Consider the following 17,794-nt stretch of genomic DNA (forward strand, 5'->3'; position numbering starts at 1 on the left):
AAAGGCCAAAGAAAAAAAAAGAAGGCCCAAAAAAATAAAAAAAATAAAAAAATAAAAAGGGGCAATGCTACTATCCTTTATTCCACACTTGTGCTTCAAAGTAGCACCTTGTTCTTCATGTAGTGAGTCTCATATATTGTGCTTCAAAGTAGCACCATGTGTTTTCATATAGTGAGTTGTCTTGTTCATACTAGTGGGAATTTTTCATTATAGAACTTGGCTTGTATATTCCTACGATGGGCTTCCTCAAAATGCCCTAGGTCTTCATGAGCAAGCAAGTTGGATGCACACCCACTAGTTTTCTTTTGTTGAGCATTCATAGCTCTAGTGCATCCGTTGCATGGCAATCCCTACTCCTCATGTTGACATCAATTGATGGGCATCTCCATAGCCCGTTGATTATCCTCGTCAATGTGAGACTTTCTCCTTTTTTGTCTTCTCCACACAATCCCCATCATCATATTCTATTCCACCCATAGTGCTATATCCATGGCTCACGCTCATGTATTGCGTGAAGGTTGAAAAAGTTTGAGATTATTTAAGTATGAAACAATTGCTTGGCTTGTCATCGGGGGTATAGAAGTTGGGAACATCTTTGTGTGACGAAAATGAAGCATAGCCTAACTATATGATTTTGTAGGGATGAACTTCCTTTTGCCATGCTATTTTGAGAAGACATGATTACTTTGATTAGTATGCTTGAAGTATTATTATTTTTATGTCAATATGAACTTTTGTCTTGAATCTTTCGGATCTGAATATTCATATCACAAGTAAGAAGAATTACATTGAAATTATGCCAAGTAGCACTCCGCATCAAAAATTATCTTTTTTATCATTTACCTACTCGAGGACGAGCAGGAATTAAGCTTGGGGATGCTTGATACGTCTCCAACGTATCTATAATTTTTGATTGCTCCATGCTATATTATCTACTGTTTTAGGCAATATTGGGCTTTATTTTCCATTTTTATATTATTTTTGGGACTAACCTATTAACCGGAGGCCCAGCCCAGATTTGTTGTTTTATGCCTATTTCAGTATTTCGAGGAAAAGGAATATCAGACGGAGTCAAAACGGAACGAAATCAACTGGAGAAGTTATTTTTGGAAGGAAACCCACCTGATGGACTTGGACCCCACGTCAGAAGATACGGGAGGTGCTCACGAGGCTGGGGGCGCGCCCCCCTGCCTCGTGGGGCCCCCGTAGCTCCACCGACGTTCTCCTTTCACCCATATATACCGTCGTACCCTAAAACTTCCAGAATAGAAGATAGATCGGGAGTTCCGCCGCCGCAAGCCTCCAGAACCACCAAAAACCAATCGGGGCCCTTTCCGGTACCCTGCCGGAGGGGGGATCCATCTCCGGTGGCCATCTTCATCATCCCGGCGCTATCCATGACGAGGAGGGAGTAGTTCACCCTCAGGGCTGAGGGTATGTACCAGTATCTATGTGTTTGATCTCTCTCTCGTGTTCCCTCTATGGCACGATCTTGATGTATCCCGAGCTTTGCTATTGTAGTTGGATCTTATGATGTTTCTCCCCCTCTACTTTCTTGTGATGAATTGAGTTTCCCCTTTGAAGTTATCTTATCGGATTGAGTCTTTTATGAACACTTGATGTATGTCTTGGTGATCAGCTTGCGGGTTTCGTGACATTGGGAACCTATGCATAGGGGTTGGCACACGTTCTTGATTCTCCGGTAGAAACTTTGGGGCATTCTTTGAAGTACTTTTATGTTGGTTGGATAAATCTGAGATTGTGTGATGCATATTGTATAATCATGCCCATGGATAGTTGAGGTGACAATGGAGTATCTAGGTGACATTAGGGTTTTGGTTGATTTGTATCTTAAGGTGTTATTCTAGTACGAACTCTTTTATAGATTGATCCGAAAGAATAGCTTTGTGGTGGTTTCGTACCCGACCATAATCTCTACGTTTGTTCTCCGCTATTAGTGGCTTTGGAGTGACTCTTTGTTGCATGTTGAGGGATTGTTATATGATCTATCTATGTTATTATTGTTGAGAGAATTTACACTAGTGAACGTATGAACCCTAGGCCTTGTTTCCTATCATTGCAATACCATTTACGCTCACTTTTACCACTTGTTACCTTGCTGTTTTTATATTTTCAGTTTACAAAAACCCATATCTACTATCCATATTGCACTTGTATCACCATCTCTTCGCCGAACTAGTGCACCTATACAATTTACCGTTGTATTGGGTGTGTTGGGGACACAAGAGACTTTTCGTTATTTGGTTGCAGGGTTGTTTGAGAGAGACCATCTTCCTCCTACGCCTCTCGCGGATTGATAAACCTTAGGTCATCCACTTGAGGGAAATTTGCTACTGTCCTACAAACCTGTGCACTTGCAGGCCCAACAACGTCTACAAGAAGAAGGTTGTGTAGTAGACATCACAAATCCTAATCTCGAAATACGCCAACCCAACAAGTACCTTCGGAGACACCTGTAGAGTACCTTTATAATCACTCAGTTACGTTGTGACATTTGGTAGCACACAAAGTGTTCCTCCGGTAAACGGGAGTTGCATAATCTCATAGTCATAGGAACATGTATAAGTCATGAAGAAAGCAATAGCAACATACTAAACGATCAAGTGCTAAGCTAACGGAATGAGTCAAGTCAATCACATCATTCTCCTAATGATATGATCCTGTTAATCAAATGACAACTCATGTCCATGGCTAGGAAACTTAACCATCTTTGATTAACGAGCTAGTCAAGTAGAGGCATACTAGTGACACTACGTTTGTCTATGTATTCACACATGTATTATGTTTCCGGTTAATACAATTCTAGCATGAATAATAAACATTTATCATGATATGAGGAAATAAATAATAACTTTATTATTGCCTCTAGCTAGGGCATATTCCCTTCAGTCTCCCACTTGCACTAGAGTCAATAATCTAGATTACACAGTAATGATTCTAACACCCATGGAGTTTTGGTGCTGATCATGTTTTGCTCGTGGAAGAGGCTTAGTCAACGGGTCTGCAACATTCAGATCCGTATGTATCTTGCAAATCTCTATGTCTCCCAGCTGGACTTGGTCCCGGATGGAATTGAAGCGTCTCTTGATGTGCTTGGTCCTCTTGTGAAATCTGGATTCCTTTGCCAAGGCAATTGCACTAGTATTGTCACAAAAGATTTTCATTGGACCCGATGCACCAGGTATGACACCTAGATCAGATATGAACTCCTTCATCCAGACTCCTTCATTTGCTGCTTCTGAAGCAGCTATGTACTCCGCTTCACACGTAGATCCCGCCACGACGCTTTGTTAAGAACTGCACCAACTGACAGCTCCACCGTTCAATGTAAACACATATCCGGTTTGTGATTTAGAATCGTTCGGATCAGTGTCAAAGCTTGCATCGACGTAACCATATACGACTAGCTCTTTATCACCTCCATAAATGAGAAACATATCCTTAGTCCTTTTCAGGTATTTCAGGATGTTCTTGACCGCTGTCCAGTGATCCACTCCTGGATTACTTTGGTACCTCCCTGCTAGGCTTATAGCAAAACAGACATCAGGTCTGGTACACAACATTGCATACATGATAGAGCCTATGGCTGAAGCATAGGGAACATCTTTCATTTTCTCTCTATCTTCTGCAGTGGTCGGGCATTGAGTCTGACTCAACTTCACACCTTGTAACACAAGCAAGAACCCTTTCTTTGCTTGATCCATTTCGAACTTCTTCAAAACTTTGTCAAGGTATGTGCTTTGTGGAAGTCCTATCAAGCGTCTTGATCTATCTCTATAGATCTTGATGCCTAATATGTAAGCAGCTTCACCGAGGTTTTTCATTAAAAAACTCTTATTCAAGTATCCTTTTATGCTATCCAGAAATTTTATATCATTTTCAATCAGTAATATATCATCCACATATAATATCAGAAATGCTACAGAGCTCCCACTCACTTTCTTGTTAATACAGGCTTCTCTGTATAAAACCATATGCTTTGATTACACTATCAAAACGTTTATTCCAATTCCGAGAGGCTTGCACCAGTCCATAAATGGATCGCTGGAGCTTGCACACTTTGTTAGCTCCCTTTGGATCAACAAAACCTTCTGGTTGCATCATATACAACTCTTCTTTCAGAAATCCATTCAGGAATGCAGTTTTGACATCCATTTGCCAAATTTCATAATCATAAAATGCAGCAATTAATTGCTAACATGATTCGGACAGACTTAAGCATCGCTACGGGTGAGAAAGTCTCATCGTAGTCAATCCCTTGAACTTGTCGAAAACCTTTCGCAACAAGTCGAGCTTTATAGACAGTAACATTACCGTCAGCGTCAGTTTTCTTCTTGAAGATCCATTTATTCTCAATGGCTTGCCGATCATCGGGCAAGTCAACCAAAGTCCACACTTTGTTCTCATACTTGGATCCCATCTCAGATTTCATGGCCTCAAGCCATTTTGCGGAATCTGGGCTCACCGTCGCTTCTTCATAGTTCATAGGTTCACCTTGGTCAAGTAACATGACCTCCAGAACAGGATTACCGTACCACTCTGGTGCGGATCTTACTCTGGTTGACCTACGAGGTTCAGTAGTAACTTGATCTGAAGTTTCATGATCGATATCATTAGCTTCCTCACTAATTGGTGTAGGTGTCACAGGAACCGGTTTCTGTGATGAACTACTTTCCAATAAGGGAGCAGGTACAGTTACCTCATCAAGTTCTACTTTCCTCCCATTCACTTCTTTTGAGAGAAACTCCTTTTCTAGAAAGGATCCATTTTTGGCAACGAATGTCTTCCCTTCGGATCTGTGATAGAAGGTGTACCCAACAGTTTCCTTTGGGTATCCTATGAAGACACATTTCTCCGATTTGGGTTCGAGCTTATCAGGTTGAAGCTTTTTCACATAAGCATCGCAACCCCAAACTTCAAGAAACGACAACTTTGGTTTCTTGCCAAACCACAGTTCATAAGGCGTCGTCTCAACCGATTTTGATGGTGCCCTATTTAATGTGAATGCAGCCGTCTCTAAAGCATAACCCCAAAACGATAGCGGCAAATCAGTAAGAGACATCATAGATCGCACCATATCTAGTAAAGTACGATTACGACGTTCGGACACACCATTACGCTGTGGTGTTCCGGGTGGCGTGAATTGCGAAACTATTCCGCATAGTGATTCAACGAGCTAGTCAAGTAGAGGCATACTAGTGACACTCTGTTTGTCTATATATTCACACATGTATCAAGTTTCCGGTTAATACAATTCTTGCATGAATAATAAACATTTATCATGATATAAGGAAATATAAAATAACAACTTTATTATTGCCTCTAGGGCATATTTTCTTCAGTTGTCCGGGTGGCATGGTTTGCTGCTATCCTCTAGAGGGAAATGGGCCCTGGTGGACACCGTCCTCACGTCGCTCCCCACCTACGCCATGGGGTCGCTCCAGCTCGCGGAGGGCACACACTCCAGCTTTGAGAAGAAATGTCGCGCTTTCTACTGGGCCAATGATTCTTCTGTCAACGGTGCGTAGTGCAAAATTACTTGGGCTCGGGTTTGCAGGCCAAAGGCGCGTGGGGGCCTGGGCGTTTGGGATATGCGGCTGCAGAACACGTGCCTACTCATGAAGCTCCTGGACAAAATTCTACTGGCTGGCAACGGTGGTTCTCTTGGCAATATGGGTGGTCTGCTAGGCGCGACCTTGGTGATGCTGGCCGGCTAGACACTCCCACTTGGAAGTCTCTCCTGGCTCTCCTCCCTGGATTCCGTGCTTGCACCAAATGTGTGGTTGGAGATGGCGTGATTTATGGTTGGGCCAGGCGAGCTCAGGTTCCCCGCTCTCTTCTCTCACTCACTGCGCCCCAATGCGAGTGTCTCGGCTGTTTTGGCTAGATGCTTCGTGTTCTTTGAGTAGATGCCCTAGCCATGTAGTAATTCAAATATATGGAATTTCTAGTTGCAAGCTTTCAAGTCGACATACTGCAGCTTCTACGTTACTACAGCTGGGAAAGCATACACCAAAAGAAGAGCAATGCATAGAGCAAACAGTATCAAAGAGCTGCAAAGAAATTTCCAGCCAAAAACTCCGTCGCCACGATTCTTACTACTCCTCACCTGTCAGAACTTAATTTGCCAGTGAAGTCTGACGGTCACCGCTGCAGTGGAACAAAAGGATTCAGACATCGACAGCAGGCTCCCAACTCAACTAATCAAATGCTCAAAATAAGTTGGGATCAGTATCTGAAGGTCAAATATTCTCTACTTCTCAAACTGGGTTACAGATGGCAATTAGTATCTGCAGGTAACAATCTCGATTTCAGTTTGAAATTGGCCTTTAAAAGATATAAACAAGAGCTGACATCATAAACACTCAGGACAGTGTGTCTGTCATCTATCTAAAAAAATATCTACAGCAGTCATTGTTGTAAAATAAAATAAAATCAGGACATTGCATCTTAAGCATTACTACTACATTTTAGTAGGCAGTACACTAAGCATAGACTAATACTACCTCACAACATTACCCCAGCCCTTGCATCTTATCAGCAAGTGTCTTGGTGAAGCACTAAAATCAAACATAACAATTGCAAGGTAGCTAGGCAGGCCATGGAAAATTGAGAGATATTTTTTCTTGGTGGTTGCTACGATTTCCATCCTTCCCAGTCCTCCTTCCTCCTTTGGTCTGATCGCCTAGGCTCTGCTTTTGCTAACACCTGCAATTGCTCATTAAATCAACATAACAATTGCGACGTAGCTAGTTTGCAGTGACAGAACTAGCATGCAATGGGCATGACAAAATTGTCAACGACAGCCATTGTCCTCAAAATTTAGGACAGTGCATCTTAGGCATTGCATTTTAGCAGGCAGTACAGTAAGCATAGCCTACTACCTCAAGTAAGCTTATCCTTTGCATCCCATCAGCAAGCTTTTTTTGGTGGCGCACTGAAGACCAAACATGTACCAGCATCCTCCTACTACATCAATTTCAAGGTATTCGGGTCATGAAAAATGGAGACATATTTTCTCCTGGTGGTTGCTGTGATCTTCTCCCCTGGTTTCAACCTCTTTCTCCTTTGATTTGATCGCTTAGGTCCCTGCTTTTGCCAAGACTGACAACTGCTCATTAAATTTGGCTTGCAATTTTTATTTCATGTAGCGTATTATGGTCAGATTCTGTAGTCAACTAGTCATAGTCTTTGCAAAATACATTAGGTAAAGCAGAACCGTAACTATAAGGAGCATGCTGACAACACCAAATCATAGGTATCCTGCTTTGTGACCAGTGTAGAGAAATAACTGAATTTATATGTCAGATACTGGATGCGGATACTCTTTTCCTTTGCAAGATGTCGATACTTGTTAAATTATTGTAGCTGCAAGTTAGAAGTTATATAACAGTAAACTGTTGTGGCACAACACGATGCAGGTTTCTGAAAGGGCTCACCTCATAGAAAAGTAAACCCGAAAAGAATGTGCAACCAAAACACAAAAGGTGAAAACTCATGGCACAACACGATGCTAAGTTTTAAGTCATATATTTGGACTGTTATAAATAACCCCAATAGGCATCAACAGCTGTAGTCAACTTGCAAAAGGAAAACAATCATGCAGGCCTAAGTATATAAATTCAGTTTTGTGTTTCTGTGAACAATGCTTGTAAACCTGAGAAAGCACAACTCACCAGCCTCAATCACATTTACATTTTTGCCTGACGCCTGAATGGAAACATCCACACAACTAATTGCTGCAATTTTCTCTTCTTTGTCAGATCTAAATGGCTGTCATATTTCGTGTCTCTGAACAGGGAAAATGTTTGTATATAATGGCATGGTGACAGTAGCAGGGATTGTTACCCCTATTGCTCATTAAACACAACCAGGAAACATAATTACATCACAAAACACAACAACTTGCCACTCTTTATGTTAGAATGGAAAACCGGCAGAAGGTCGCAGTATCATATAATGGGTGGACAACAGGTAGAAGGTCTCAGTGTCTCTAAGTCTAACCTAAATATTAAACAAAGTTGGTACTAATCGATATACAGTGGAAGCTAAAAGACATGGAAATGAACATGAACATGCATGATAAATAAATTTTGGCAGATCAAACTGATGCATTTTAGTGGAAAACGACACAACGCTACTCTTTTGGTGAATGCTTGGTTCATCATAAAATTGGTCCAACCCACATATCAAATTTCCAAGATCTTTAATGGAACTCAGAAAGACAAAATATCCATGAACTTCTCATTTAGAGAGATATTCTCTAAGGAATGACAACCTGAACAAACAGGGGTTGAGGAATTAAATTATCAGTTTCATAGGGAGTAAGCATTTAGCAACAGGCATGCCACAGAAAACAACCAACATCATCTTAGGAAAAGAACACCGAAACAGGAAGTACTAACAGCTTACACGCAGGGTGGTAACTTTGTTGCACCATACACTGTAACCAATTTCCATAGACCTTTTTTGTTCATGTAAATCTGAAATTAGTTGGCACTTCCCCTTTGCAAGCTGCTGCATAATCTTCAGCGAGGTGTGGTGCAGCTTCCTTGTGAGGGCATATGAGCTTCTCCACAAATACCTTCTCAGTCATCTTGATCGCGCTATATAAGCTCAAGTCACAATCTAGCAGTCCATTTTGCTTGAGAAACTTGATAACATAGTACCGAGGTCTGAGTCGGCCCTCCATGCTATAAGAAAGTATTTCCGGTCGATGAGCAATGTACACGGGTTCCAGCCCCACCTTAGAGAACAAGAACTCGGACCTGCGGTTCAGAGATTCCTTTGACTTCCTCAGCACACCCGGATACTTGCGCACAGCAATGCAAGCTTCGGCATCAGACCACCTGAACGTATTCTTCAAGTAGTCCACTTTGGCGGCAATCTTCTCCTTGCTTTGGAATGCGACAGCATGTAGGGCTTTTCTGAACATCGCAGAGCCACGGGGCACGCCTATACCTTCGGCGCATGTCACCATCGCCCGGACGCGCTCCGGGTTGGTGGTGAGCATCCTCGGCCCATGGATACACAGCTTGGCAATATCAGAATCACCTAGCCCGCACTCCCTGAGGAACACAACATTGGGCTTGACAACCTTGTCGAGGTCCGAAAACAACAGGCAGGACGAGCGCTTGAGCAGCCTGGAGAGTATGGATCTACGGCGGAAGCCGTCGGGGGCGAGCGAGACGATGCGAGCGATCTCAGGACTAGACATGCCGAGGCCGGTTAGCCCGGCGACGACGGGGGCCAGGGTTTTGTCCACTTCGGCGCCGAGGAAGTGCGGATCTTTGGCGACGACGGCGCCGGCATCGGCGCCGGAGAGGCCGAGGCCGGCGAGGAAGGCGAGGACGGCGTCGGGGTTTGCGGGGGAGTTGAGGTGGGAGAGCTTCTTGGAGGCCTTGAGGGCTTGGGGACGGGTGAGCCCGCAGGTGCCGACGAGGTAGTCCTCCACGGCGAAGCTACTAGGGTTCGGGGAAACTGGGGGCGACGCGGGGCCGCAGAGCAGGCGGCGGAGTGGGGATAGTGCAGCTTTGGAGGGAGAAGAGAGAATATGGGAAAGGATGGACTCTCGGAGCCGGAACATGGCGCAGGCGGCGGTGGCGGCGGCGCCGGCGGCGACAGAGATTCTTTTTTGGGGGTGTGGATTGGAATGCAAATTGCAACTGCGTACTCGTCACTGCAAGTCTGGTGCGTGGGCTCTATTGGACCGTGGGTTTTGATGGGCCTACCTATGTGTTAACACTGTTCTAAAAAAACTGTATGTTCACTCAAAAAGAAAAAAAAAACATGCGCTTGTTCCAAAATACAAAAACAAATGCTTTTCCGGATCCGATAGGCAACTAAGGACGCGTTTGGTTGGAGTAGAGGTACTGCATTCACTGTTGTAATGAGAATACATTGTATTATTAGATCAGACATAAGTGAATACGTGATGTGTTTGCTTCACGCAAGGGAAGAGGAAGAGGTGGCGTACAACCATTGCCCTTGAAGAAGATGCCGGAGGAGGGGCGACGGCCGGGGATGGCTGGCGATGTAAAACGAGATCAACAATTGCTCACATCGGCACCATTCCTCACAGAATTGAAGGGAGATCAGTGGCGGCGGCGGTGGCGGTGGCGACGAAGAAACGAGGCCAACGGCGTTGCTGCTCACGACAGCGGTGAGTTGAGATGGCAGTGCTGCTGCTCATGGCGGCGGGAGATCATCGACCCTAATGTTTGGTTAGTTGGCCTTCATGGCTTGCTTTCCTCGGAGTCAAATTTTTTAGACAATCTTTTTCTCCCTCATCATGGGAACAACGGTGAATCTTGAAAGAAAATGAAGGGGAGCTCAAAGTTAACTTTGTGTAGAGAAAGTAAAAAACTCTCAATTCTTTAGTTCAAATACGATCAAATTTTTTGTACGCATACTAGTAAATGTTGTTTTGTGTTCGGCCCAGTTTAGTTAGCATGGTTTTTTTTCCTTTCTCCTATTTTTGTTTTGTTTTGCAGTTTTATTTATTTTCTCATATTTCTATTTAACTGTTATCCACCCTTTTTTCACTTTCCTATTTATCATTTTATTATTTTCCCTATTTTGGGTCCATTTTCTATGTATTTGCTTTTTTGAACTTTTATATGTATTTACTTTTCTCCAATATGTTTGCTAGCATTTTAATTTTTTTTAAGAAATGTTGTATGCGAAGCCTCTACAACGATTTTTGTTTTTTGAAACAAAAAGAAGCCAAATTCACATTCATGAGGACTTCAGACCAGATGTGAGATAGGCTCACTTGTTATATATGGAATTTTGGATTTATTTACTATGACTATGTTCTATGTTTTTCTTTGACTCTATTTATAAAAGTGGAGATTTTTCCACTAATAGGTATTTTGTTCAAAACAACAACACCAACACCAACACCAAAGTCTTTAGTCCCAAACAAGTTGGGGTAGGCTAGAGATGAAACCCACAAGATCTCCCAACCAACTCATGGCTCTGGCACATAGATAGCAATCTTTTGGATTTCATCTTCATAAGAGTGGCTGAGTTTTTACATTTGCTCGCCAAGCCTATCACAACCCTTCTCCTTTACCCGGGTTTGAGACCGGCTATGTTGAGACAACATAGGCGGAGTTTAATAGGTACTTTGTTCCAAATAGTAATATTTTTATTATTTGTAACATATAGGTTTAATATTCCTTTTGCTCTTTTCTATTTTTTATGCGATGCACTAGTTTTTGGAAGTACAATAAACATTTTATTTGATAAACATAGACAAATTTCATTCATAATTTTGCTGAACATACACGAATATACATAAAATGGTCATTTTTGTGTACACTAAGACATATGCCAAGAAAGAAGCTTCTACACCCAGGACACTTTTACAAGTCATAACATTTGTTGGGAAGAATATTTGTTCAACACTCTATTATAATTTCTATTTATTCTAGTATAGTAGTCCCTCCGTTCCTAAATATAAGTCTTATTAGAGATTTTAATATGAACTACATACATAGCAAAATGAGTGAATCTACACTTTAAAATACATTTATATACATCCGTAAGTACTCTATATTGAAATATCTAGAAAGACATATTTATGAACAGAGGGAGTATCATTTTTGAATTAACATGGCGGAAACTATACTTTATCATGTAGAAATCTGGGAGAAAAAAGATATAAAATCTAAAATTAGATGTGCTAAATGTTCATGCTACAAGTTGTCGAGCTCCACTATTGTTGCTTAACGGGCAGAGGTGGTATTGCCCAAAAGGGCTAACTGACGTTCTTACATGAGAACAAAATGAGATGACAATGATACAAAGTAAATGGCCGCCCATTACAAATCCAACACCATGCTCGCCATGCAAAAGCCAGTGACTTTCGACAACGCAACCAAACAAGCCAAATTTGAGAAACCACAATGCAAGAAACCTCCAAGCTATGAGGCTTCAATTGGTGGTCGAGCAGGCCAATGATTGTAGGATCGGCATCTTTGAAGATCATTACATTCGCTAGGCCTCGAATACCTTGATGATGATAACGCATGGCTTCGGTGAGCAACGCGCCCGCGCTAGCCACCACCCATCCTCTTGCTTGTGTAGACCTGCCCAGTAGATCATGAACGCACAAGCATCACATATGAGATCAGAAGTTCCTGTTTTTGGTTTGGATAATTAAAAGATGTACGCACAAATTCAATGGAAACCGATTGAACCACAAAGAAGCAGGACAAAAACAAGACAAAAACCGAGCCGCTGTTACTCCTGTCGTTATAGGCTGATTTGGCATGATATGATCTACTCACACAAGAATTATACACTTGGCCACGTTTGGGTTCTACTATTACATATGATCCACTTACATATAGTACGACACGGCTTAAAGAATATCCTCCTACCAACAGCCAAACGACCATGGTTCCCAATCCACTCGCATAAACGATTGTATTTTACCTAATCAACTGGAATAATGTCTCCTGCTTCGTGAGCAATTCAGAAAAGTAACTGTATCTATATGTGATGTGGGTACTGTTTTCTTTTGAAAGGTCTGGATACTTGTTAAATCGTTATAGGCTTATTATAGCTGCCAGTTAGGAACTATATAAACGTAGACTGCTGTGAGCAGGTTTCTGAAAGGGCTCACCTCACAGCAACCAGACAGAGGGAACGTCTACAACAAAAGCAGAAAAGAATGAAAACTCATGGACCCCTTGTTTTCTCCATATCGGTGGTAAGGTAGGATTGTGGTTATTCTTAGTGTTCAGCTAGACTACTTACTGTACAAAGAACTGAATGCCACTACTTTTTATTGGATAGTAGCATCTTATAGCAAAAGAAAATGCCAAGTTCTAAATCATATCTTGGGATTTAGATGATCACCCCAATAGACTCTGCGACGAGCAACTCTCTGTGATGAGGGAAGGCACTGCGTAAAGAGGCAGATCTCAGCAAATAGGCAGGATACACCAAATCGCCAATTCTTTCAGTGTTCAGCCAGACTACTTAGTGTACAAAGAACTGAATGCCGCTACCTTTTATGGCAAAAGAAAATGCCAAGTTCTAGATCATATCTCTGGATTTCAATGATCACCCCAATAGAATGTATGACGAGTAACTGTGATGAGGGAAGGAGACAATTACTTTTTACAGAATGTTATACTGACAGTGACAGAGAAGGCAGTCACATCTGCAATAATAGAAAATACAGTGAATCCAGTAGATCTGTGTGTGATAGAGGCCATAGATGTCAGAATACCTGTAAGGTGTTCTTGTGAGTCTTAAGAGTGTGTCAAGCAGGGATTCACGGACGCGAGTTGACCCACAGCTATTTTTGGCGCTGTTTGATAGCATAAAGTCAGGTACGAAGATACTACTTTCAGGTGTGGGGTATAAGAAACATAAGATGGTACATGAAAATAGCTGCAGGGAGAAAATAGCTGCAGTGCTCTGAATACAACCACCCAGTCTCTGGATGGAAGAATCATGTTCTTCCTACAGTCTGGCTGATACATTAATATGCCCGCCAAACCATATATGCCAAACATGCAGTAGGAACATAGGATATGTTTTAGTAAACATAAGTCTAATCCAAGTGAAAATATCAAGCTATCTCAACCTCCAATTGTGATTATATAAAACCCTTTTAAGGAAAGTTTATGAATCTGAACAGTAGAGTGAATTTTTCCTAGTGGCAATAGGTTCAGAATACATCCTAGTTGAACCTAATATCCTACACATTCATCCATATAAATATAAAAGCACTGGTCAACATAAGCACATACATCTTGCCTAAGTATTTCAATTTTTTTCCTCTCGCGCCCCTTAAATTCTCTGTATCGATCATGAAGTTCAGGAAAAGAAAGTTAAACTTACCTCAGTTCAAGTCACTGAGCAATAAAAAAAACTAACAGCAGCAACCCAAATCTGCTGAAGCTCTGCAGAGGCAGCAGAGCAGTGGCACAATTCATCCAACGGCTGAGAAAGCGAGTTGGAGTCACCGCGATGATGGGCACTTCATTTAGTAATTCATGAATTAATATTTTGTTTTAACTGAATAGATACTATTTCTCATTTTCCTCTTCCTTTTCAGATTAGATATGGTCGTAATCTGTCATGTGATTTAACAAGCAAAATGTTTGCATATAATGGCATGGTAACAGTAGCTAGGATAGTTACCACTGTTGCTCATTAAGCACAATCAGAACACATACTTACATCACTAAACACCAAGGATTACAAGCTGACACATGGACTAGTCATGCGACTAGTTCAGTTGGAAGACATTGCTAATCGCTAAACAATATAATTTGCCACTTTTTATGTCAGGATGGATAACGGGTCGAAGGTCTAAGTGTCGTGTCAAAGCAACAAATTGGGCTGAATTTTGTGGCATTGCGAAATAGATACTAAACCAACGATTTCATATTGGCTACTTTTGCTGCCAAAACATATGTATGTGGTTTTGTGAACAACGGTGTTACATATGCAATCACTGAATAGTAGATAGATATGAAGAAAAGACATCTGGATCCATGCAAGCTGTAAGTTGTAGCGGAAAAACTTTCTATCCTTTTCTTCTTCATATGTTCCCAATAACAAATGTTAGTTCAAATTTCATTGGATTTTCTTGTTATTCATATTTCATGGCACCTCCATTGGTTTGTTTTGAAGATTAATGAACTATGTAAATGATAAAACATTCATTTGTAGATCATGGATTAGTCCCACCTAGGTTACGTTTTCATGGCACCTCCATTGGTTTGTTTTGAAGATTAATGAACTATGTAAATGATAAAACATTCATTTGTAGATCATGGATTAGTCCCACCTAGGTTACGTTTTCAAATTTGAAAGCTTCCAAACTAAAGAAAGGTCAATTTTGATAGTATTTAGAAAAAAGATGATGAATCTTTAGAACAATAAGGGGAAAGAAAACAAAAGGTTAAGAAAAAAGACGTCCATTAGAAATGTATTTCTAAGCGTAATCGAAATATTTAACATTGAACTGCAAACTTGGTAGTTAGTACTAACTGACAAAGTATTTCTAAGCATAATCTAAATACTGAACATGGAACTGCAAGCTTAGTACTACCTGAAATATGATGGGACAGAAAATACAATGAAATCAAAACAGGACATGCTAAATAAATGCTGCCATGAAAGCAGATCACGCTGATATTTTTAGTGGAAAACGACAAAGGCTCTTCTGTTATGTCTGGTTTTCTGGGTCCTGGTTTGATCCGAAAGTTGGTCCACGCACACATCCGATTTCCATGATCCCCAACATTAGTTAGAAACACAAACATAGACTTCTCATTTTCAAAAATCAACTCTAAGGAATAACAAAACATCATATCGGGGTTCAGGAATCAAATTATCAGTTATTTCAAGAATTAGCAATGACGAAACTGGCATGTCATGGATATACTGTAAAATATAGCCAACATCAAGTAAGGCAATGAATACTGAGACAAGAGTTACCAGCATACAATGCAGAGTGAAAACTTTGTTGCGCCATACACATGTTACAAATTTCCATAGCCTCTTCTTGGTTCATGTAAATCTGAAATTAGCTGGCACTTCCCCTTTGCAAGCAGTTGCATAGTCTTTAGCAAGGTGTGGTGCAGCCTTCTTGTGAGGGCATATGAACCTCTCCATAAATACTTTATCGCTCAGCATGACTATATTATAGTAGTCCCGGTACTGACCTAGCAATCCATTTGCCTTAAGGAACTGGATAACATAGTACCTGGGCCTGAGTCGGCCCTCCATGCTGTAAGAGAGCAATGCCGGGCGATGAGCAATGTAAGCCGGTTCAAGCCCCATCTCAGAGAGGAAGAACTCGGACCTTTGCTGCAGCGAGCTGTTTGACTTCCTCAGCACAATCGGAGCCTTGCACACAGCATGGCTCACTTGGGCATCAGACCACCTGAATATCTTCTTCAAGTAGTTGGCTTTGGCGGCGATCTTGTCCTCGCTTTTGAACGAGACAGCCTGCAGCGCTTGCCTAAACATCCCAGAGCCGCGGGGCACGCCTAGAGCTTCGGCGCATGCCACCATCTCCCGGACGAGCTCTGGATTTGCGGTGAGGATCCTTGGCACGACCATACACAGCTTGGCAATGTCGCAAGCAGCCAGTCCGCACTCCCGCAGGAGCGCGACGTTGGGCTCGACGACCCTGTTGCGGTTGGACGTGAGCAGGTGGGAGCTCTTCCTGAGGGCCCGGAGGAAGTTCTCGGAGGAGCCGAAGAGGGGCAGGTAGTACTGCAGCTTGGGGACGATGGACTTGAACCGGAAGGGCTCGCCGGCGATGGTGGCGAGGAGCGCGACGTCGGAGCCGGACAGGCCGAGGCCGGTGAGTCCGACGACGTTGGAGGCCAGGGTCCTGTCCACGCCCGCGCAGAGCAGCCGCGGGTCCTTGGCGACGGCGGCGGCGATGTCGGCGCCGGAGAGGCCGAGGCCGGCGAGGAAGGCGAGCACGGCGTCGGGGTTGGCGGGGGACTTGAGGTGGGAGAGCTTCGTGGAGGCCTTGAGCGCCTGGGCGCGGGTGAGGCCGCAGGTGTCGACCAGGTACTCCTCCACGGCGAAGCGCTGGCTCGGGGAAATGGGGGCCGCGTCGGCGGAGAGGAGGCGGTGGGGCGAAGAGACGCGGAAGGCGGCCGGAGAGGAGAGGTGGGAGACGATGCAGCCACGGAGGCGGAGCATTGCGCCGGCAGCAGTGGCGGCGGCGGCGGCGGCGGAGGGATTTGGGGTAGGTTGCAGCTGCGTCTCGTCTGCCGTAACAGGCCGTGACCGTACAGTTATGTTCGCATGGCTCGCTTTTCTGATGGGCCGAATGCCATCTTGGGCTCATGCAATCGTTGAGTGGGCTAGTTTGCCATCTTCTTCCTTCCTCGGCCTCGTTGACTGTCGAGCGTACAGTCACGGTGAATAGAGCTTTGCTTCCACTCAAAAAGTGGAACTGTTCTCAAAACAAAACTCAGGCAAAAATTATTTGCAAAACGAAATATAGTGCGTCGTTCATGTTGATTATTTATCGATAATAGGTTGATCCTCTTTTGAGCGAACTTTAGAAAGAACAAACATGCGCGCAGAGAAGCTCAAGCTTTAGTAGAAGATTTGGCAATGCGCAAGATCTATTTCACCATCGACTGTCTGAGAGTCGCAAACGACCTATGGACGACACGTCATCTAGGTGGTTATTGTATGATTGCGAGAGCTTAACCCTGGCAAGACTAGTTTTCTGCACGTGAAATATGCCATGAGAAGCGCGAGCATAATTTGAAGCTCACAATATTGCAAAAATGGCTACTACCTTGGGTTTGGAACGCCATGTGTGGCTCTCAGATCCTCCTAGCAACCTTTGTATGATTGTATCCCAACACTTTTGTCGATAAAATGAAGTACGCTGCCGCGACTCAAAAGAAATGAATACACGTGGCAAAATTGACACAGAAAATTGAGAGTTAAATATGGCATGTAAAAAAGTGGATTTCAGTCCTTTTCTTTTCATTTTTGACGTGTTTTTTGGGTCAACATAAACCGAAAAGTAGAAAGCATTGTGCTCCCTTAATTAAGCAAGTGGCAGCATCTGATTTGCGCATTCTAGAACTCGATTCATAGAGGAAAAAAAACTGCCATCCTCTTTTGATGAAAGAACAAGCATGTCTCTGTTTAAAATTTGCCATCTATATTCCACTTATGTATCGTACTCCCTCCATCCCAAAATAAGGAAAAGACATATTATGTATATTTACTATTTATTATTTTATGATCTATGTTT

The 17,794-nt window shown here is 42.7% G+C and overlaps 2 protein-coding genes across 4 annotated transcripts; both read right to left on the reverse strand.

Moving 5' to 3' along the window:
* Nucleotides 1-6,646: 6,646 nt before the first annotated feature.
* LOC119319440 lies at nt 6,647-9,695 on the reverse strand. Its single transcript, XM_037593920.1, has 2 exons — nt 6,906-9,695; nt 6,647-6,729 (listed from the first exon to the last, which is right to left on the reverse strand). The coding sequence occupies exon 1, from the start codon at nt 9,605-9,607 to the stop codon at nt 8,495-8,497; it is 1,113 nt and encodes a 370-aa protein (XP_037449817.1). The 5' UTR covers nt 9,608-9,695; the 3' UTR covers nt 6,647-6,729; nt 6,906-8,494.
* Nucleotides 9,696-11,682: 1,987 nt separating this feature from the next.
* Nucleotides 11,683-16,784, reverse strand: LOC119319441 (transcription termination factor MTERF8, chloroplastic-like). Of its 3 annotated transcripts, XM_037593924.1 has the most exons (4): nt 15,493-16,784; nt 13,044-13,348; nt 12,892-12,937; nt 11,683-12,116 (listed from the first exon to the last, which is right to left on the reverse strand). In XM_037593924.1, the coding sequence occupies exon 1, from the start codon at nt 16,714-16,716 to the stop codon at nt 15,565-15,567; it is 1,152 nt and encodes a 383-aa protein (XP_037449821.1). In that variant the 5' UTR covers nt 16,717-16,784; the 3' UTR covers nt 11,683-12,116; nt 12,892-12,937; nt 13,044-13,348; nt 15,493-15,564. The 3 variants fall into 3 exon arrangements, with proteins under 3 accessions (XP_037449821.1, XP_037449820.1, XP_037449818.1); XM_037593923.1 differs by lacking the exons at nt 12,892-12,937; nt 13,044-13,348 and having other exon boundaries at nt 15,501-16,784; XM_037593921.1 differs by lacking the exons at nt 12,892-12,937; nt 13,044-13,348.
* Nucleotides 16,785-17,794: the final 1,010 nt, after the last annotated feature.

Source organism: Triticum dicoccoides, chromosome 6A, assembly GCF_002162155.2.
Source record: "Triticum dicoccoides isolate Atlit2015 ecotype Zavitan chromosome 6A, WEW_v2.0, whole genome shotgun sequence".
NCBI classification, from domain to species: Eukaryota; Viridiplantae; Streptophyta; class Magnoliopsida; order Poales; family Poaceae; genus Triticum; species Triticum dicoccoides.

Excerpts from the sequence above, each read along its gene's own strand:
- LOC119319440 (XM_037593920.1), bottom strand. The coding sequence starts at position 9,607 with ATGTTCCGGCTCCGAGAGTCCATCCTTTCCCATATTCTCTCTTCTCCC.
- LOC119319441 (XM_037593923.1), bottom strand. The coding sequence starts at position 16,716 with ATGCTCCGCCTCCGTGGCTGCATCGTCTCCCACCTCTCCTCTCCGGCC.